Consider the following 22,710-nt stretch of genomic DNA (forward strand, 5'->3'; position numbering starts at 1 on the left):
AATAGTGTAACCTGGCTAACAGGGCGATCGCTCGTCTCTTTTCTTTCTGCCTCCCAATGTTTCTCACAGGGGGGTGCCAGTTTAAACGGGTGCCAGCCCGGGGCAACCCAAAAACCCATTACCTCATCCTTCTGGAGCGCCATGTTCATTTCCTCTTTGTCTCTCTCACTCTTTGGGATTCCAACACACAATGCAGCCCGAAGCAATGGGACCCTTTTATTTGCTAAAATTCTTATGCACGGTTGTTATCTAGCTGTCTCATTGCACCAAATAGCTCGAATTCCTTCAAAAGCCTTCCCAAACAAATATGTTAATTCATTAATTTGCATTTAAATCCAGTGAAAATTAATCAGTCACCCACTCTATAAATATTATTCTTTTCTCTTCGCAAGTACTTCTGTACCCATGGCATTACGTATTTGCAGAAATGTTCTGTTTTTTTTGTATGTGAATGATTTGGTTTGATGCTCAAACTGTACACATCTGAATGACGGTGCTGATTCTGTTGTCTGAGTGCAAACCATAAGATGAACAGGGGGAGGCAAGGATACGGTCCGTTCCTGGGAACAGCACTGTCCCTCTTATCACCTCTCCAAAGATGCAGCCCACAGACCACATGTCCACTGCAGCCACACACACACACACACACGCACACACACACACACACACACACACACACACACACACACACACACACACACAGAATGACAAACACATTGCACCAAACTCCACCATCACACATCTCTACTTCCATCTGTCCGTCAACTCAGAATCTTCTTGTCATTTTAACACCCCCAGTTAACTAGCCAGTATCAAGGTAAAGCCCTTTTGTTATGTAGGGTTATAACACCGTATATAATATCATTGTACCTACATCTATGAAAACATACAGATCCATAGCTACAGTTCCTCCTCCTCACCGCCTACTCTCATTGGCTGTGTGACAAGGCAGTGAATAACACCCACTCTTATTCTCTCAAAGATGTAGCTAGTAGGCAGCGAACCATCCCCTGGTAGCCACTCAACAAGGTGTGAAAAACCTCTACAGGTCAGTAATGTGTCTCTGGCCAATGACTGTATGACCAACACAGGAGCGGCAGGTAGTTTAGAGGTTACAGAGGTCGGCCAGCAATCGGAAGGTCGCTGGTTCGATCCCCACCCCAGGAGGGAGCCGGATGTGAGCAGGTGACTGGAGAGCTGCTGGCATGGTATCTAATGTATCCTACCACCACTACTGTTGTGCCCTCCTTGAGCAAGGCACTAACTAACTGCTCCAGTCGGAGGCTGGCGGGGGCTGACCCTGTGCCCAGAGTTCTGTTCTTCCTAGGAGTGTGTGTGTGTGGCCTGGGGTAGTCCAGTGGTCTAGCACCGCGGTCTACAGTGCACACATATGCCCATGTCAGCATGGGTTCAAATCCGGCCCTGCTGACATGTCCTCTCTCCCTACTTTCCTGTCTGTCTTCACTATCTGTCCAATAAAGAAAATGAAAAAATATATGAGTGGGACTGCCCCACACAGAAAAATAACAAACAAAAAAAGGTGTGTGTGTGCTGTCTCAGGGGGAGGTGGTCCATTGTAAAAATACAATTTCTTCTTCTTCTTCGGATAATCTTAACACTTCTTCAGCAGCAGCATGCAGCTTGTACAGTATATGCTTTGACATCAATAATCATTGTTATGTTGGTAACCGAATGGACATAAGACACACGCAGATATCCGGGTTACCTCATTGACGGACTGTAACAGTAATAGACAATGTAATGCGAGTCTAAGGGTTTGTGGTTTTGAGATGTGAAGGTTTGTAGTGGGACCTGACAGTACAGGGCTCTCTCTACTGGAGAAATCTGGTGCATTAAGCTTGCAGAGCAGGACTGCATGTTCAATGATGTGTAACCAGGACTACAGCTGTCTTCTTTCACATACTGCACTGTACGCAGAGTACCACAAACACACCCACCCAACGCTGTTGAAAATCAATGACACACTCACTAGTCAAGCCAAAACATTGCAATGCAATAGATTCGGTGAGTAATCCCCCTAGTTAGGAATCTATTGCATTGCAATGTTTTGGCCTGCAATGTTTTGGCCAACAAGGTTGACATTTATTTACATTTTTCGGAATAAAATGTCTGAACATTTTGATTGGTTGCCGATTTGTTCTCGCTTTCACCAGCTGCTGTCACATAAGTTTAGACAAATCCTGTGAGAAACTAAACATCAATCAAGATTAGCCAGAGAGAAGTACATTTTGACAGCAGTGTTTTACAGCAATATTTCACTCGAGCATCTTTTGATAGGGATTTAGTTTCTCATAGGCCAGATGACGCAATGACCTTAACATGCACTTACGTTGGAATTCAGCATCTTCTAATGCCCTACTGAGGAGCTTATGAGCCACTGGAAATAACATTCTACCATTACTACTGAATAAATGAATGACTTACTGGGTGTAATAATTGTGTAAAGGGCTCTGCACACAGCGTGCGATTTCTGTTGCGCGTCAACGTTCCATTTTGAAGTTTGAATGGAAGTCTATGAGAAAATCATAAAACATCGCATCCCAATGCACACAGCGTGCGATGCAATTTCTGTTGTATGTTCTCATAGACTTCCATTCAAACTTCAAAATGGAACGTTGACGCGCAACAGAAATCGCACGCTGTGTGCAGAGCCCTTTAGAGTACTCTATTAAGCCCATGCACCCTCAAAGCTTGAATGCTAATTATCGCTAGTACTCCTATTAGCAACAGGGGGCCCATCTCTTGCTGAGAATGCTAACCTGGGGGTTTAGTGCATGACCGCACACTGTATGAACACACACCAAACACAGTTATGACTGGCATAAATACTCAGAGGCGAGAATACAAAACAGTGTGCAAAAATAGGAGGTTGAACACAGGGCAGATTCATAGCTTTGTCAAAACATGATCATCATTTTCTCAAGCAATTCAGTAGAAGACAGGACTTGAAGTTAAGAACACATCTTATTTTCGAGGGTTATTGTACAGTTTGGATGGAGCATTAAAGATAATGGTGGTATTAGAAGTGTTATAAATGTGTTATAAAGCCAGCAAGGTGCTAAAACAGCTTGGTTAAAGTCATTAGAAATACAGCTCTGTACCCAACAGAGGAGGAACAGGCCAGGTTCACCTTCAGGGTGATGACGTATCAGGGTCTTGAAGGGTTGTCCCATTTCAGAGGGAAAGATTTCAACCACTACGGCTTGTGGCTCTGTTCGGAGGCCTCGGCTCCAAAACGAGCCATAGGGGTAGAAAAGGGAATCGGGATCGGGCCTAACTTTCTCCAAATTCAATGTACTCTGTCTGAGTACATGTCTGTGTAAATAATTTAACATCAAAACACCTGCACAAACAATGCATCCAGTACAACACATGACCTGCACAGCTGTTGTTGATTGATTGATTGATTGATTGATTGATTGGTTGTTTGATTGGTTGGTTGATTGATTGATTGGCCATGCAAACATTATCAGATCTTAAGGATACAATCCCGGCCAGGGAACAGGATTTTGTGGCGCACCATTTCTCCCATAATGCACCCCACCGACCATATATCCACTGCAGGTACAGAGGGAGAGAGTGAGAAGAGAGATAGAGAAAGAGAGAGAGAGAGAGAGAGAAAAAGCATAATGTAAGCGTTAGTCAGACCCCATCGACAGGACAGGGATAGGGGGGAAACAGATAGTGATTTGAATGTGATTGTTATTCTGACAGAGAAATAATTAGAGAGAGAGAGACATAGCAGCATGCAGACAAATAATTACTCCTCCAGTGATCAAGAGAGAGAGCGAGAGAGAGAGAGAGAGGAGCCTCCGGGGGCCTGACTAGTGGCAGGAAATCCATAGCCTTCCAACCCGCGGTTGGCCCCACGTGTAGCGTATTAATGTCACGTGTATGGCCATCGAGCAATAGCCCGGTTAGCGTTCAAATACATCAAGTGCACAGCCAGAGTCGTAAATCTTGGCCTGGTAGTTTATGTATGTAAAGCTTTATTTACACATAATTTACTCTGTGCAGTGGAGGGCCTCTCACAAGCCTCCCACAGCCTAATGATTTTGTTGCTTCTTCTCCATATTTAAAGGGGGAAGTCAAATACTGGACTATGCTGTAAGGAAGGTGTTAAAGAAGGAGATTAGATGTTCAAGGGGCAATCTGGGATTGCAATAACAAAGCGGTCTCCCTGCCACTTCAGCTGAGGGATGGGGCTGGAAAAATGGCGTCACTCTCAAATTCATAGACAGAGCTATGGATGCCACTGAGCGTCCATGAGATCAAAGTGATTTGAAGTATGTGTTTTAACCATGTGTTGAAGCTATAAATTGTTTGTTTACCATTTTAAAAAGCTTACATCGTGGGTTCTGATATGGTAAGACGGTTGCTAACCTCATAAGGTTATATAAGTAATATTTGTCAAGAATCAATGGCTATATATTATTAATACAAAAGTCCTAAAATTGAGGTACCAATCCCAGATTGCCCCTTTAAAGGCTCACAGATAATAAATACAGTAAGTGGACAGGAAAAGCAAGTGGACAGGAAAAGCAAGTGGACAGGAAAAGCGACTAAACGTTAATTTTGTGCCAGCGGGGGTGAGGGTGACAGTAAGTAAGTGCAGTTCTAAATTATTACTCTAGAGTGGTATTATAGTATTAAAGTTTTCGAACATACTCGGCATACCGTTCTCTTTGTAGCCCATGCCTAGGATGACCTCTGGGGCTCTGTAGTACCGCGTCACCACGTACGGGGTCATCATAAAGCTCGTGCCTGCGGTCCTGGCCAGGCCAAAGTCCAGAATTTTAAGCGTACAATCAGACTTGACCACTATATTGCTAGGTTTCAGATCCTAGAGAGAGAAAGCAACAACAAATATGGCAGTTAGAGGTGACATTTGTGACAGCAGCTGGTGAAAGGGGGAACAAGTCGGCAACCGACTTATCATGTGCTGTCACGTGACTGATAATGTCCTCTCATGTCATGTTGTGTTATGGGATGTTATGCTATGTGCTGTCATGTGACATGGGCGTGTCCAGTCAAATTGTACAGCATTATGGTCAATGGCTATACGGCCACAGGTGGCCCAGGTCTGAGGGGGGCGTCTCACCCTGTGGATGATGCCAGCCGAGTGCAGGTGTTTGATGCCACACAGCATCTGGTAGAGCAGGTAGGACATCCTCTCATGGTCCAGTTCCATCTGAATCACCTGGCACAGGTTGGCATCCATCAGCTCCATCACCAGGTACCTGAGAGAGAGGAGAAAGAGAGAGGGTGTGTGTGTGTGTGTGGGGGGGGTGGAGGTAGAGAGTAGAGAAAGAGAGAGGGGGGGGGGTGGAGGTAGAGAGTGGAGAAAGAGAGAGGGGCGGGATAGAGAAAGAGAGAGGAGAGCAAGGAGAGAGGGGGAGAGGGATGGAAGGAGAGAGAGAGGAGAGAGGGGCAGGGAGACATACACGTTCACATCTGGGACTGATGGTATCACTTGAGACACACACCTATCGATAAGGCATTATGAATGCACAGACTCATGCCACTCATGAAAGTGTGTATTATCAATCTAATTGTATATTAGGACGATATTAAGAGCTTACAGCTCCAATGAACAGCCTTTATAAGGCTAGAAATGGGTTTTAAAACATGCTATAAGCATTAATAACAGCTCAAGGCTCCTTATTAAAGATGACATAACTATGCACTATGTAGCCTACTTGTATTGTGTTCAAAAAACAAAGAGGAATCAGATGTATTACAGGTAAAGATTAAAGTTAACTGTCTAAAACAAGCAAGCGTTCCTTCACATTGCTCCTTTGATCATTCTAAAAATAGGCCAGAACACATCCATTCATCATTCACTACCAAGGCACGCAGTTCACAGCTTCAAATTACACTACCACCACATTCCCTGACAAGACATCCGGTGCGGTATTCCCCTAATACCGACCACATTTAAAAGCAAACATTCGTCATTTTGACGTTTTTTTGCTGATATATTACATTCTGGTTCTGCGCAATGTTATTGTACAATGATTCATGTCAAAAATGGCCGTTTAGGTCAAAGTATGAGTATTTTGGGCGATACATCCTATTTTCTTAGCTTCTCCTAAAACCTGTGTGGAGAGCGATGTGGCTCGTGTGTAAATTTAGCACCCACAGCACCCAGAGTCAAATATAACCCTCTGAACCTCCTTGACCAGCTTTTTTTGCAACTGAGTCAAACAACCTTTCGACATATTTTATTGAGAATTGCTCCTAGCTATATCTGGAGTTACTTTGCCGAATGCTCTAGTCACCACTCGTTCTTTGTGCCTTGGAAGCCAGGAAGCAAAACTGATTGACGTGGGCTTTTAGAGTCTTGGAAAACCAGACTAAAGGTCAGATTAAATGGAAGTAAGGACTCTCCCTGAATACAGTTTTGTTAATCTGACAATCTGCTCTAACTCTGAAAGTCTTTATTCTACTTACACGTCCTGGAAGTCTTCTAGGGATTTCTGTGGTGTGAATACATTTAATAAACTGATGATCTGGAAAAGAAAGAGAATGGAAAGAAACAGGTAAACATTCATGTTATTGTTCTACAACAGTACCGTAAACTGTTGTTTATTGTGTATTTAAATAATAATACACCACTAAGAATCATCTGAATGTCACTGTTTTTAACATAATAGGTGCACAATGGCATTCCACACCAGGGAATGCCATTGAAAAAGGAAGAGCTCAAATGGAAACAGTCCATCTGTACACAGAGACACACACACATACACACACACACCAACACCGGTTGTGTATGTGAGCAGATGAGAGTAGAGAGGGACTCGGGAGATATGTGGGAGTAACCCTGATCAAGGACATTGCTGAGAAAGGCGTGGGGGGGACAGAGACAGAGTGGACAGAGAGCAGAGAGTAGATAGAAAGGCGTGGGGGGACAGAGACAGAGTGGACAGAGAGCAGAGAGTAGATAGGACAGAGACAGAGTGGACAGAGAGCAGAGAGTAGATAGGACAGAGACAGAGTGGACAGAGAGCAGAGAGGACAGAGAGCAGAGAGTAGAGAGGACAGAGAGCAGAGAGGACAGAGAGCAGAGAGGACAGAGAGCAGAGAGGACAGAGAGCAGAGAGGACAGAGAGCAGAGAGTAGATAGGACAGAGACAGAGACAGAGTGGACAGAGAGCAGAGAGTAGATAGGACAGAGACAGAGTGGACAGAGAGCAGAGAGGAGATAGGACAGAGAGCAGATAGGACAGTGGGGATTGCTGCAGTGTGAGAATCACATCCATACGGAGCTCTCTTCCCCCCCACACACACACATACACATACACATACAACCACACACACACACATACACATACAACCACACACACACACACACACATACACATACAACCACACACACACACACACACACACACACACACACACACACATTTCCCCAGGCGTGGAATTCAGATCTGATCTGATCTGATCTGATCTGATCATCACTATCTCTCTCTCTCTCTCTCTCTCTCTCTCTCTCTCTCTCTCTCTCTCTCTCTCTCTCTCTCTCTCTATTTACCTCAAAGCACTTCAAAACTCTTCAAAGTACTTCACAACTCCTCAGAGTACTTCAAAACTCTTCAAAGTACTTCAGACCATGACTGGGACTGTGTATCTTGAGTGAAAGTGGTCAGTGTGTAACCGTTCTGACATTAGCACGTTTGGACGACGGACACACTCACGTTTTTGTGATTGACACATTTCATGAGCACCAGCTCCCTGTAGGCTCTCTTGGCATGAGTCTGGTTCTGGAAGGGTCTGCTGAGCTTCTTGATCGCCACATTTCTGTCCAGGACGGCATCGTACCCGGCGCTGCAGAGAAGAAGAAGACGGGAGACAACAGGGACCACCAATAAGAGACCGAACCATGATAGGAAATGTGTGACACAGCTTCATAACATAAGCAGGATATTTAGTGGAAAACAGCATAAGTATCATTACTAAAACACGTAAAAAAAAATAGTTAAGAGCTGAAGAATTATTTCTTAGAGAGTGAAAAAAATAAATAAAGGCTGTAGTTTCGGCCTCAAGGCCATGGTGAGTGTGTTGACAATTCAATTGCATAGGGATTACAGTGCAAGGAATGTAATCTAAGGAATGTAATCTAACTGTAACTAATGTAATCAGGTATACTACTGTACAACCAACTGTTATTACATCCCTTGGTACAGGGTAAATTGATTGATGATGACAATGAAGTTTTAATGACAGACAAAATCTATCATCTTGTATTTATTCAGAATGGGTCGGGAACAGGAACACAATCTTCATCTGGGTAAACATTGATCCAATACTGTGAAGGATGATGGAAATACATTATTGCCTTCTCTCAGATCAGGCAAAATTGAGGTAGCCATTTTACAATAATATGTTCAGCTGCAACTCAATATACTGCTATGAGACAGGTTATTCAACAGTAAATAATAGCTCCATTAGAAATAGCTCATGTAGCTTGGTACACACTCCTATTATGAACAACTATTGACTTCCACACCCTCATGACATATTGAGAAAGCAAAACACCATGACTATGAGCATTTAACACAGTGCTGCATGCGGACACACCTTATCCCTAGAGGATGTGTTTGCGTGTGTGTGTGTGTGTGTGTGTGTGTGTGTGTGTGTGTGTGTGTGTGTGTGCGCGTGTGTGTGTGAGAGATAGAGAGGGAGCTACATTTCCATCAGAAATATTAGCCTATCCAAAAGCGCCCTCACAAAAGCCACGAAGGGCTTGTGGAAACTGTATCACAGGGGCAACAGTGGACACCAACCATGGTGTCTCTGCTCTTTGTATAACCGAGAAAGAGCTTTTGACAAATGCAACTAGCTGAACCTCTTTGGGTTATACAGGTTCATCTTAACTAGTTCAGTGTAGTGTGCCCTGTCTTTAATGTAGACATGTAAGTGTCTTGATATCATTTAGAGGTTGGAGAGAATGTTACTGAAGCAAATTCATGTTGCCAACCTGTGGTATGAGTTGAACACAGGACCTTTTGGTCCCAATGCTAACATGCTAACCACAGTCACAATAGGCTTAAAGAGAGAAGAAGCGTTACGCTCATGATACTGAACGGTGGTCATTCATCAAGTCAAGAGTGTGAACACTCCAGTCACCAGGCGCCAATGGTGGGTTCCATTCACACATACCGATGCATCTCTTTGCATCATCACTCATGAATCAACGTGTAATTCTAACAAGGGTACGTACTGGAGGGTATTCCATCAACGTCGCTAAAGGAAAATCCAGGCTTATTTTTGATAAATCTCAGACTTATCAAAATAAGCCTAGATTTTCCATTAGTGACGTTGATGGAATACCCTCCTGAGGTTATGGACACTTGTTGTCATGGCGATGACAAGTGATTAGGAGTTAAAGAGAGAGAGAGTGTGTGATGCATCCTCTGTTGTGACCGAATGGTGAAGAGATGATATCAAATCAGCACTCTGCTTTTAGAAGCATTGGCAGGGCCAGATTAAATACATAGATTACCCTAGGCAGACTGTATTTTTTGGGCCCCCCCCCTACACGCACATTTTAATATTTGGTAAACAAACAAAATGACTTGTAACTGCCACGTGACGATTATGCTAATTTATTTATTTATATGGTATATATTTTAGCTTATCTATTTATATTTCTGTATTTATACGCAATATACATTTACGTATAGTGGAAAGTATAGCCCTACATTATACATTTAATTGAGGCATGTCCCTACCTCCCTCTCTACAGTACCACTCTCTCCATCCCCCTCTTTCCCTCTCAACAGTACAACTCTCTCCCTCCCTCTCTCTCTCTCTCTCTCTCTCTCTCTCTCTCTTTAGTACTTCCCTCCTCCTCTTTTCCTCCCTCCCTCCCTCTCAACAGTACTTTGCTCTCCTTCCCCCTCTATACCGTCTCATCCTCTCCTCCCTCTCCCTTTCTCCCTCTCCCTCTCCTCCCTCTCCTCCCTCTCACTCCCACTCTCCCTCTCACTTCAGCCTCTCAGTTCAAGAAAAACATGTCTCCTCATTAACAATGCAGTAGCAGCAAATATATATATATATATAGAGGTAGAAATCTGAGAACGGCCTTCCTGTAATGCATGGAATGGAATGAGGAATGGTACCACGTGTTTGATACCATTCCTCATTCCATTCCATGCATTACAATGAGCCCCTCCGATTTCTATATACTCTGATATATAGCCTACATATACAGGGGTGAAGCTGTCTATGTCAGATGGATATACAGTATATCATACTTAGATAATACTACAGAAAATAAAAGGTATATATCAATGTTTAATGCTATTCTTACAATATAGTGAAATCTGTCATTCAACAGTTATTCATCTAACCAAATTCCTCAAAGCATGAAAAAGAAAAAAAGAAAAAAGAGTAATGAACAACCATGACAAGTCAAAGGAGAGGTTTATAATGGAAGGCTCCGTGAGATAAGGATGCCTTGTAGGAACAGGACAGAAGAGTGACATACTGAGTAACACTTCTACCCCACACATTGTATGTGCAGCAGGGGAGGCTGGTGGAGGTAGAAATCGGAGGACAGGCTCATTGTAATGCATGGAATGGGAATAAGGAACCCAAACCCTAACCCATTCCTCATTCCATGCCTTACAATACCCTCCGATTTCTACCTCCACCAGCCTCCCCTGATGTGCATAGACCCATAGCCACTAACACTAGAATGTAATGTTTTTATAAGACACTGCCTTCTAGTAAGGTCTGTGTGTTCTGTGTGTGGGGCCTGTAGATGATGACACAGCAGCAGGCCAAACCACCAGCTTCCTGTGCCGTTCATGTCATCCCAGGGGAGCCGTAGCTGGAGGCATTAATGTTTCTTTGGGGGCACTTTATCTTCCGGCTTGTGAGACTGTTTATGTTGCTTTAGTATCTGCAGCAGTATTTACTAGGAAATCATGTGGTCATCATGCTACTTGCTGGTTCTTACTTCAAATAATTCATCATAACTATACCATCATACCACTTAAACATATGTTTGTAAACATATGATAAACATAAACCTACCACATAAACTACCATCATTATTTGTAATGAATCTAAAATAATAAAATCAGAAGCACTGGCCCATATGATAGGGCCATTGCATCAACACAACAGTCGTTTGGAATAATAGAAAAAGGCAGTAAAAAAAGAGAAGAAGAGAAAAAAGGAATGTGATTAAGATAAGGGCTGATTGATATGACATGAGGCTAGTATTTGGAGCTTGTGACAGGATAATAATAATAATAGTTGGATAATAATAAAAATAACACTAGAGTTATAGGCTAGCTGCCGCTACCACTACTAGCTACTACTACCACTGCAACACAGTGGTGCTAAAAGGTTAGTGCCTTTGGCCAAGCAGACATTGCAGACTTGTTAAGGCCTGGGTACAAACGCTGCCAAAGAGAGGAAGTGTTGATTGATAAATGAATTCCTTGTTACTTACAACACGTCTGGCACTACAGCCGCTGAGATTTCTGTGAGCCGACGTCCTTGTAAAGATAAAAAAGAGTTCGGAACCTGGGGGGGGATTGGAGGTAGGCCTTTTGTTTTTGAAGACTATCATATTGGAGGCATGAAACGGTTAAAAAGACATCTGTGATACCTTCCAGTATTTCTCACTTAAATTTCCAGTGTCTGTTGCTTTCATCTTCTAGTAAACAACACGTTTGTTTCCCCATGGAGAATACTACAAAGGAGGTTTTTGTACCTTCTTTCTGTACCTTCAGGCCATCATAGTAGATGCAAAATGTATGGATAACAATAATACTATAACTACTACTACTGTATCTCCCCCACAGTCAAAGCTGTAAACATATTGTCAACTATATAATATAATATACAGTATATATATAAAAATGTGTCTGTGTGTGTGTTTTGTGTATATATACATAGGCCTACTGTATATTATATTATATAGTTGATCATATACTGTATATTATATTATATAGTTGATCATATATACTGTATATTATATTATATAGTTGATCATATACTGTATATTATATTATATAGTTGACAGCTTTGACTGTGGGGAGGCTATAGTAGTAGTAGTCCCATTCTCCTCCAGAAACTCAATTTCGGAGGTGGTTCGAGCCAACAGTGAGCCCAGAGGCTGACTCAGCAGAACGTCACCATAGGAGGGGAAGAACCCATTTCTGAAACAGCAGAGCAGTGCATTACATTTTGCCACCGGGGCTGCTAAATAATGAGGAACATTCTGGAACTTTGATCTTTACAGAGGTTAGTGTTGTATGCGCCATATGAACTTAAGTTACAGCCAAGAAAATGTGAAACATGAGGATTTCCCCCCGAATTAATCAATGTACTGTTGGCTACCTACTCAGCACTCCTACTCTACGTTCTCCCTGATATATGGGGCTTAAGTGTACTGTAGTGTACTGTAAGCCACCTGGTGATCACATATGGAGTCTAAACCACAAAGCGTCATAGGGAAGGTACAGCTTTCAACGAACGTGAGTGGAGGAATGGCGCATGACCATGGAAACAGCCGAGTGTTCATGAAAAGCTCGGAGCCAATCAGGATGTCGGTAAGACATCAGTATCATTCAGGGAGCCGTACGAGAGATGATGATGATGTCATCATCAACCCCCTAATGCATCCTAAGATGGCTTGTCTGAGAGCTTTGACCATACTGCAGGTCAGAGGGGCAGGAATACACCCATTTATAATGACTAAGGTGACACGATCACACTCACAGAGAGTCACTGAGTCCCTCGGTGGGCCAGGACTCGCACAACATTCCTCAGCCTCACCGGCAGAAGTCTCCCAATTACATAACAGAAAGAAGATTGCATAATAGTGTTGATTTCAGGATAATGCTTTGCATTGGTGCATGAAATGAACATTTGGCCCAATGAAAATAAATTGTTTATTTACTCTCACGCTATGTAGAGCACAGAGAGAAGATTGAGGAATGCCTCCTGAGCAACGACTCCAGGCGGATGTGGCAGGGGGTTCAGCAGATGACAAACTTCAGAGCCAACAGGCTCACAGCCGCAGAGGACGACCCCCTGCTGGCGGGAAAGCTGAACACCTTCTACGCCCGGTTCGACGAGGGGCGAACGGAGGTAACCACAACACAGACACCACTCTCTCCAGCTCTCAGCAGCCTCACCCTCACAGAGCACGAGGTGAGACGCGTACTGAAGGCGGTGGACCCCAGGAAAGCCTCGGGGCCGGATGGCGTCCTGGGACGGGTGCTGAGAGACTGCGCCGACCAGCTGGCCGGGGTCTTCACCAACATCTTTAACCAGTCCCTGTCCCAGGCCACCGTCCCACCCTGCCTGAAAACCTCAACTATCATCCCAGTCCCGAAGAAAAGCACGGTGAGCTGCCTAAACGACTACCGCCCGGTGGCACTCACACCAATCATCATGAAGTGCTTCGAGAAACTAGTCCGGGCCCACATACTCACACGCCTCCCGCCCAACCTGGATCCATACCAGTTCGCCTACAGAGCCCACAGGTCCACAGAGGACGCCATAGCGACGACTCTCCACGCCACTCTATCCCACCTGGAGAGGGGAAACAGCTACGCGAGACTGCTCTTCGTGGACTTCAGCTCCGCCTTTAACACCATCCTTCCAGACAGGCTAGTGACCAAACTACTAGACCTGGGTCTATCACACTCTATATGTGCGTGGATCAAGGACTTCCTGACCGACCGCCCCCAGAGGGTGCGGGTGGGCCCCCACACCTCCACAGCCCTCAGCCTCAGCACTGGGTCACCCCAGGGCTGCGTGCTAAGCCCCATCCTCTACAACCTCTACACCCACGACTTCACCCCCATCCACCCCAGCAACTACATCGTAAAGTTTGCAGACGACACCACCGTGGTGGGATGTATCTCGGGGGGGGACGAGGCGGCGTACAGGGATGAGGTAGAGCAATTGAGCAAGCTGTGCAAGGTTAACAACCTGCTGCTAAACAAGTCAAAGACCCAGGAATTCATCGTAGACTTCAGGAGGAAAAAGTCCGAGATCCTGCCCCTGCTCATCGACGGAGAGAGCGTGGAGATAGTCTCAACCCTCCGATTCCTGGGACACAACATGCGGGATGACCTGGCCTGGAAGGACAACACTAAAGGCACCATCAAGAGGGCACAACAGCGGCTATACACCCTGAGATGCCTCAGGAAACAACACAACAAGAAGGAGATACTGGTGGCCTTCTACCACGGCGCAGTGGAGAGCATCCTCACCTTCGGCATCTCCAACTGGTTCCACAGCTGCACAACAGCGGAGAGAAACGAGCTACAGAGAGTCGTGAGAACAGCACAGAAGATCACCGGCGCCCCCCTCCCCTCTCTAGAGGAGCTGTACAAAACACGCTGTCTCAGGAGGGCCTCCAAGATCTCCAAGGACCCGACCCACCCTGGGCACGAACACTTTGTCAAGCTGCCCTCGAACAGGAGGTACAGGACCCCGGCCGCTAAGACAAACAGACTGAAGAACAGCTTCTACCACAGGGCCGTCAAGGCCCTGAACACAGAAAAGGCCTAAGTTCTGGGCCCAGGACAGTCCGGACGGATTGTATGGCAGCTAGTGCTGAGGCACAAACATGTACATTTTCAAGCCTGCAAACTGTGACACTTTAAAATAATGTGAAAAAATACTTTCTTGTGCAATATGACAACCCTAGTTGACTATCTGTGCAGTATAGTACAGTGGATTGTGTACATAGCCTTTATTGATGTAAACCAGCTCCTTACCTTCTTGTGATTTTATGCATCTATGCTTTTTCTAAAATGTGTTTCTTTTTCCTTTCCTAAACACCAGGGGAGCCTCCCCTCCTAAATTTCGTTGTTTGGTACCTGTACTGTAGCAATGACAAATAAAGTCTATCTATCTATCTATCTATCTATGTATAATTAGAACCAAAACATAGTCATAGTATATAGTCCATCAACTTTGGACTGTGTTTGTTTTTGCCTATTCATTTCTTATTCTTTCTACAGGTTTTTGTCATTGCCACAATGTGACACCACGTGACTCTGTGAATACGCAGGGTCCACTAGGTTGGTGTAGTCATGTCTCTGTGAACAGGCAGGGTCCACTAGGTGTGAATGTATTTCACCAGCTGCTGTCACATATGTTTGTATTTGGACTAATTTGTATTGATTACTTGCCCTCAGGTATAATAAATATACTCTACTCTATTTTATATGACGTGCTCATAGAAATGTTAGAATAGGTATAGCATAGCATACAGTACAGCACAGTGTTTTATTTGTACAGTATAGTATAGTGGATAGTGTACATAGCCTTTATTTATGTAAACCAGCTCCTTTCCCTTCTTGTTTTTTTTAGTTTTTTTTTTCTTTCCTAGCACCAGGGGAGCCCCCCCTCCCAAATGTCGTTGTTTGGTACCTGTACTATAGCAATGACAATAAAGACCATTCATTCATTCATTCATATGTTTCCATCCTTTCCACAATTATACGGGGCGAATGACTGAGGGTGACATTGACAAAGCATTAGGACAGAAATGTCCTATGATCTATGTGGCCTTTTGACAAGGAGAGAAGGCATTTTCTTTAAGTGAAGTCTTGGCTATTGTTCCTGGGTCTGACAGGAGCTGGTGTGAGGTGAATTACAATGCATATGTATGAGCTGTCTCTCAGTGAGCTTGTTAAAAATTCTCCAGAGTGCCAATCCAGTGAGTTGGTGTGCGTGTGTGTGTTTGTGTGTGTGTGTGTGTGTGTGTGTGTGTGTGTGTGTCTCATACCCAAGCTTGCTCATTTGCTTGACATCTTCGCTCACTCTTTTTAGACTAAACGTCCATTTGGTATTCCTCACTGTCTCTCCCACTAATTTGATCAGAGGCGTCCGATAACAATATAATGTCGTCCCGTTATCCTTCACACCGAGCACTGAGGACGTTTCCCCCTCTCATAGGACAGTAACAGTATTAAATGGACACATTTTCATAAGGGGTCAATCAACGAATACTGTCCAATGAAAACCCCAAAATTGTTCCTGCACATTACAGCCAATCACGAAGATGCAGCGGCTTCATTTCCCCGACAACCATTTCCCATTCGTTACCCAACAACCGAAAATGAAAATGAAAAATAAAAGCTGACTACTCACCAGACTATTCCTTGAGCCCCAGAACCGATGGGCTTTAGATTCTGGTACCGTTTGAGAACTGCAAAGGTGGAATCTCCCACTTCCACACTGTAGAACTGGTTGTCCACTTTGCTTTTGCTCATGTTGTAATGCTTGGCGATGTATGACACATCCACTTGTTTACCAAACCCCTGGGAGACAAACAAACACAAAAACGAAATGTTTCAACAATGCTGAAAGAAACCATGTCATCCGTTACTTACCTTGTTGACTGGCTCCTAAGCCACTTCAGCACATGGATTAATAATAATGAGATCAGAACAGAAGAAGAGAAGATCAAAACAGAATATACTGTAGTAGCAGGCTGATTGCAACATAAAGCATAGCCTACTTTCATTTCATATTTGTCATAACATATTTAGAATGTTCCGTTGGAATGTTCCAACAGAACATCCCATATTTGGAATGTTCCGTTGAGATAATCTAAATCAATGCTCAACATACTTTTGTGTTTGACGGGTCTTGCTCTCTTGTGATTTATTTGGTTGTGAGTCTGACCATTTCCAGACAACTCTAGAGACCCAGCCTCTATTCTGTGGACATTGTGGGGGTTTGTACAGTATGAGTGAGTGGGGGGGGGGGGGGGTCAATGGTCCTACAGGACTAGGAAGCAGAAGACAGGGCAGCATAAACCTGACAGGACAGGGGGAACACTTAACAGTAGGTTGCCTGTGTAGTAACACTGTAATGACTCTAGCAACAACATTGTTTTCATGTGTCCTGTATCTTAGTCATCTTTTTTAATGACATACTGTAGTAATGAAACAGTTCTTAATCCATGTGTGTCCTGATAACAAACACAAATAAACACACTTGTATTCATGTAAAGTCTAACCCAAAATGGTGCTGTTATGGTGGTATGGTTCTTCAAAGTAAACCCATTGTACCAACAACTAGGCTATGTACTGTAGATCGATCTCTGTGTAACTAGCTGGATGACAGGCCATCCAACCCGAAGGTCAAATCTTTTAGCCACTCATGAATTATTAGCCTTCATACTAACTGGAGTACTAGCCAGTATCACAGCACAGTCAAGCCACTGACAGTCCATACATGTATAACAATTCCACGAGAGCAAATGAATGTCAGCATTATTTCTTAACTCACTGCCAAAGACCTCTGGAACACTCACCGAGAGTGCCAAGTGGTGTATGTGGTATTTATTTACCTAGCAACAGTACTTTGATTGGCTACCAAATGAAGCGTCATCATTTATGCATTGGTGAATAAAGTCACCCTTGGCACTCTAGAATGTTGACCATTTGGGTGATTTTATTCACTCCCGGCACTGAATGAGTTATGAGTTAGAATTGAATTGAATTGGATTGAAGAACTACAAGGCTAGCACGCTATCTGAGCTACAGTTGAACTACAGAAGGAGAACGATCCCCAGTCCATAAAGCCACGCTCCATCAAGAGGCCCATTCCTCAGCGCAACAGCCCGCAATTAAACAGACACGGCTAATTTGATCCTGATTAACCGAGATTGGTGGTAATTGCTATCTTTTATTGAAATTAGTGGAGGCTCTAGGCAGCTTTTATTAACTAAAGATAACATTCTAAAAACACTAGAGGAGGATCAATATTTCATAGCATTGAAGGCTGGAGAGAGCTATCTTAATCACTCGGATCTCAGGTTGATCTACTACAGAACAGCAACTGGTTCTGCTGAGTACATTACTGCAGTAAGAGCCATTATTTTGTGAACGTTCTGAAAAAACGAACATTGAAAACAACAGTGCACACATATCACAAACAGTGTGGTCTATGCTTACCAAGGCGTCAATATGATTCATATTTCACATTGTTGGAAGCAATTTATGATATGACTCCACTGGAGAGTCACAAGTGAACACTATGTACTGTAGTACCGTAAAGCTAACAAATGATTAATCTATTTCATTTCAGCACAAGTGTGTTACTGTTCACCTATGACTCTTCGGGTAATCTGTCCCCCCCAGCACCAGTGGGGCCATCTCAAGACACAAGACACGTCTACAGCAATGAAGGGGAAATGGAAGTGAATGAATACTCTACCTTGTTTACCTGTACGGAACACACACCTGACAAAAGGCAATCTTCACATCCAGGATAGGCTCACTGCAGTTGTATAAGAAATGCCTGCTCATAAATACCTGCAAAACACAAGCAGAAGGAGAGCAGTGGGTCAGTGAGGGGAGGGAGGTCTTCCAGTGTGTGTGTGTGTGTGTGTGTGTGTGTGTGTGCGTGCGTGCGTGCGTGCGTGTGTGTGTGTGTGTGTGTGTGTGTGTGTGTGTGTGTGTGTGTGTGCGTGTGTGTGCTCCAACCAGACGGGAGCAGTATGTCAATGAGGGGGGTCTTCCTGTGCGTAGGTTGACTAATGCACTGCTCGGTCCCAAGGGTTGTGTGTGTGTTTGATGAGGGATCACTCCGCAGTAAACTCATTAACAGAAGACTTGTCCCCATTCCCCACCTGCCCCAATGGGCAATTGACAATAACAACGTAACATTCACAACTTCTACATGACATACAGTATAAAGAACAAAAATCGTCTTAGTCCACCTCGTGATTGGCTCAAATGAAGGCACAGAAGGTTGCTGATCTCTTCATTGAAAAACATATACTAAAGATTAGATTAGATTAGATTAGATTCAACTTTATTGTCATTGCAGAGTACAAGTACCAGACAACGAAATGCAGTTTAGCATCTAACCAGAACTGCAAAACATGATATTCTAGACAAAATAGGATATGTACAGTGATAAAGAGTAATATAGTACATAGGATATGTGATGATTACAGTATGGTAAACACAGTAGGTAGTAGGTATATACCGGTATAAACAGTAAGCTGTGTGCAGTTAAGGTAGGTATCGTGTATAAATTAGAGACTAATATTAAGAATGTACAGATATGTGCAAAATATATGGTATGTGCAAGGATAAGTATGTGCAACTAAAGAAATGGAAGCCAGTGTCTATCTCGACCTAGATCTACTCCTTCATCAAGTATGATGGTTCCCAAAACAGGGCCAGATAACATGTTCATAAACCGCCTCAACAACAGTTAGAATGACAGTGTGATGATTCTCTAATGAATAAACAATTTCCGTCTTGATCCTTGCTACCAGAGCGGGGAGAAAACAAAACAAAAAAAGTGTCTAATGAGATTGGTTCCGCTTCTGATGAAAAAGCATTCCAAGAATAGATAGTGTCATCCAGGAGTCAAAGACATTATGCAAAGACGGTCACATTGGTCAGGCGTATTTGTCTCCCTCATCTCACCGCTGTGGGAAAGTAGAACTGTTTTCGACACACCATGAAACTGTCCCAGAAATATGCTTCAGATTTCAGATTTCATACGTTACGAAACCATTAAAAGAGACGCAACAATTGAGCCAGCGGTGGATAGTTTGGATATTATTCTTACATGGTTTACTGTCATACATTCTTGCTCAAAGTGTGTATATAGAGCACCACCAGAACTGAGATATAGCCTAGTATACAAGTATACAAGCAATTATGATATTGCAATAGCAATATAGTAAGTAAGCACATTTTCTAAAGCATACTTATTATGCATACTAATTATATACCAATCATTCATTACTACAAGCTTCATTAAGCCATATCCTACGGGAAGAGCCATTTGAGAACAAGCTAGAAATTAATTTCAGGTTTGGGCCATTTGGGTCACCCATTTACCACAAAGCACTGTCATGATCCAAAGTGAGGGTTGTCATTGTTAACGTCCACAATTGGCTCAGTAGTTTTTTTTATAGACAGCATGATGTCATTAATGGTTCCACTAGTGACTATCCACAGCCATTAATGCAAAATGGAGGCAGGCAGGCCCAACATGGGTCGGGGGCTGATTGGTCCAGATAGAGAGCAGAGCATGGAGAGGCAGAGGTGGCAGCCTATCACAGACAAGCTGGATGTGGCTAAGTGCTTAAACACTTTCTTTACAACCATAGCCACTAAATTAGTTAACAATCTACCACCCCACTCAGGGCGTTATGGTGTAGAGCACATCCGTGAGTTCTACAATAAACTGGGTGTACGCAATGATGATTTTAAACTCTCCATGGTGTCAAACGATGAGGTGTTTAAAAAGCTAGGCGCTCTACACTCAGAAAAGGCCACGGGCCATGACAATATTCCAGCCAGATTTCTAAAAGACTCAGCTGCCTCCATTACCCCAATCATCACCCACATAATAAACCTCTCCATCAAACAGGGACACGTCCCCCTTGACTTTAAAATAGCAAGGGTAACCCCACTGTATAAAAAAGGAAGCAAATTAGACCCAGGCAACTACCGACCTGTTTCTATTCTTAATTCCATCTCGAAACTTATGGAAAAAATAGTTTATGAACAGGTCGATAGGTACCTTACCGAAAAAAAGCTGATGTATGAATTTCAATCAGGATTCAGAACATCCCATTCCACTGACACATGCCTTCTCTATTTGAACGACCACATCAACCATGAGGTGGACTCGGGCAAGTACTGCGGCATGGTCATGCTGGACCTCCAGAAGGCCTTCGACACAGTAGATCACCACATATTGTTAGATAAACTGAAAGCAATTGGGTTCGATAGAACATCGGTGAGCTGGATGCAATCCTACTTAGAGGGGAGGGAACAGGTGGTTAGTGTGAACGGAACACTGTCCCCCCCCCTCCCAGTGACCTGCGGCGTTCCACAAGGAAGCATTTTGGGACCTTTACTGTTCCTAATATATGTGAATGACATGTCATCAGCATGTGATTGCAATTTGTTCCTGTTCGCGGATGACTCGGCTCTGCTGGTCTCTGACAGGGACATACTGCAGGTGGAAAAAGCGCTAAGCACTGAACTGAGTAGAATCTGCATCTGGCTAGCTGACAATAAACTATCAATACACCTAGGTAAAACTGAAACCATCCTATACGGATCCCCATCTAAACTCAGAAAGGCTGAAAATTTTAAAATAAAAGTGGGTAACATTAATATCACAAGAAAAGAGGATATTACATACCTGGGCTCCATCTTAGAGGCAAATCTTTCCGGAGATAAAATGGCAGCAAAAGTAATCAAAAAAGTTAACCATAGAACTAGATTCTTGTACAGGATATCCTCACTTGTCAGTAAAAACACACTGAGGACCCTATCAGGAGCTCTCATTCAATGTCACTTCGACTATGCCGTAACATCATGGTACTATAGAACCACAAAGGCCCATAAAACAAGACTCCAGACAGCCCAAAATAAACTGGTTAGGCTTCTGCTAGGCCTCAACCCTAGGACACATCTAACCGCTGCTCATTTTTTGAGCCTTGATTGGCTACGAGTAGTTGACAGAGTGCAGCAGCTTGCACTGGGCCTGGTCTTCAAGATACGCTACACCACAAAGACACCCAAGTACCTGTCAACATACTTCCAAAAAGTGAACAACGTCCACACATACAACACCAGAGGAAGCTCCACGAACCACGTTCAACCGCGTTGCACCACAAACAAGGGGTTAAACTCGTTTGCAAACTATGCAGTAAAAATGTGGAACGCCCTTCCTATAATCTTAAAGGAGTGCAAAACACTGCCCACCTTCAAAACCACTCTCAAAAAACATTTACAGGAGGCTGCAATCCGTAACTGGACCCTCTAAATCAAAAATCAGATTAAAAGACCCGAACTACCCACTGTACATACTTTGTGTTTTGTCCCCCGCCCCCACCTGTGGTGTATGTCCCCACCTGTCCTACCCGCTGTACATACCTTATGTTTTGTTGTATTGTTCTTCCCATGATGGATGTGTGTTTATCTTGTAGATAGTAATAGTTATTTGTCTGTATTATCTTGTAGATAGTACTAGCTTTTTTGTCTGTCTTACATGTAACGATGAATTGAGAATCAAGGACCCCAATTGAAATAAGCCAGTGGCTTTCTTGGGTTTTTATCCTGTTAGTTGACCTTGTATGTAATATGTACTTTCATGTACCTACTTCTGCAAATCTTCTAATAAAGTTTTCAATCAATCAATCAAACAGCGCATTACAGCCTGCACCGGGACCATGAGGCTGTTAGTCCGGGAGGTAGGGGGGAGGGAGGTCCTCCTAAGAGGTAGAGTGAGAGGGAGCAGGGGATGCAGGGGGAGGGAGAGGCATGGTAAGGGTTAAGGGAGGAGAGTGAAGTAAAGAGTGAGATGGGGTGAGAGGAAGGGAGCTGGGATGAAAGGGGGCGGGGAGGTGTAGTAAGGGTTATGGGAGGTGGGGGGTGAGAGAGGGAGTGGACAGGGCAAGGGGGTGGACAATCGGATGCATCACCTCCAACTCCCACAAGTCTCTTCTAGATGTACTGTAACACTGTGTGTGGGCATGCAAGCCGTCCAAAGCACATAACTTCACTGGCACCAAACATTGAAGTTGGTTTTCCTGCACATCTTCGTATTGCCGTGTATTGGCCTACGTCTTCGTGAAGGTTGTTAGAGGAGTGTTGGATATGCTCGGGTGATTTTGCACTCGAATTCCTATGCTTTTGGATGATG

At 43.8% G+C, this 22,710-nt stretch overlaps 1 protein-coding gene across 7 annotated transcripts in view; it reads right to left on the bottom strand.

Moving 5' to 3' along the window:
- The window catches only part of mapk10 (mitogen-activated protein kinase 10), a gene marked incomplete at both ends in the record, with an annotated part of 28,450 nt that extends 10,115 nt beyond the window's left edge, over positions 1-18,335 (bottom strand). For 2 of the 7 annotated variants that reach the window (XM_080530012.1, XM_080530010.1), the window contains 7 exons: positions 3,508-3,579; positions 4,699-4,864; positions 5,123-5,261; positions 6,475-6,533; positions 7,725-7,854; positions 16,165-16,334; positions 18,267-18,335. In XM_080530012.1, the coding sequence (XP_080386138.1) occupies positions 3,508-3,579; positions 4,699-4,864; positions 5,123-5,261; positions 6,475-6,533; positions 7,725-7,854; positions 16,165-16,334; positions 18,267-18,332 (802 nt within the window). Of the gene's footprint in view, positions 1-551; positions 624-3,507; positions 3,580-4,698; positions 4,865-5,122; positions 5,262-6,474; positions 6,534-7,724; positions 7,855-16,164; positions 16,335-18,266 lie in introns of those variants that run through there. The other 5 variants (XM_080530007.1, XM_080530006.1, XM_080530011.1 and 2 more) reach the window with 4 other exon arrangements.
- Between the last annotated feature and the right edge of the window lie 4,375 nt (positions 18,336-22,710).

Source organism: Nansenia antarctica, assembly GCF_963989245.1.
Source record: "Nansenia antarctica genome assembly, chromosome: 4".
Classification (NCBI taxonomy): Eukaryota; Metazoa; Chordata; class Actinopteri; order Argentiniformes; family Microstomatidae; genus Nansenia; species Nansenia antarctica.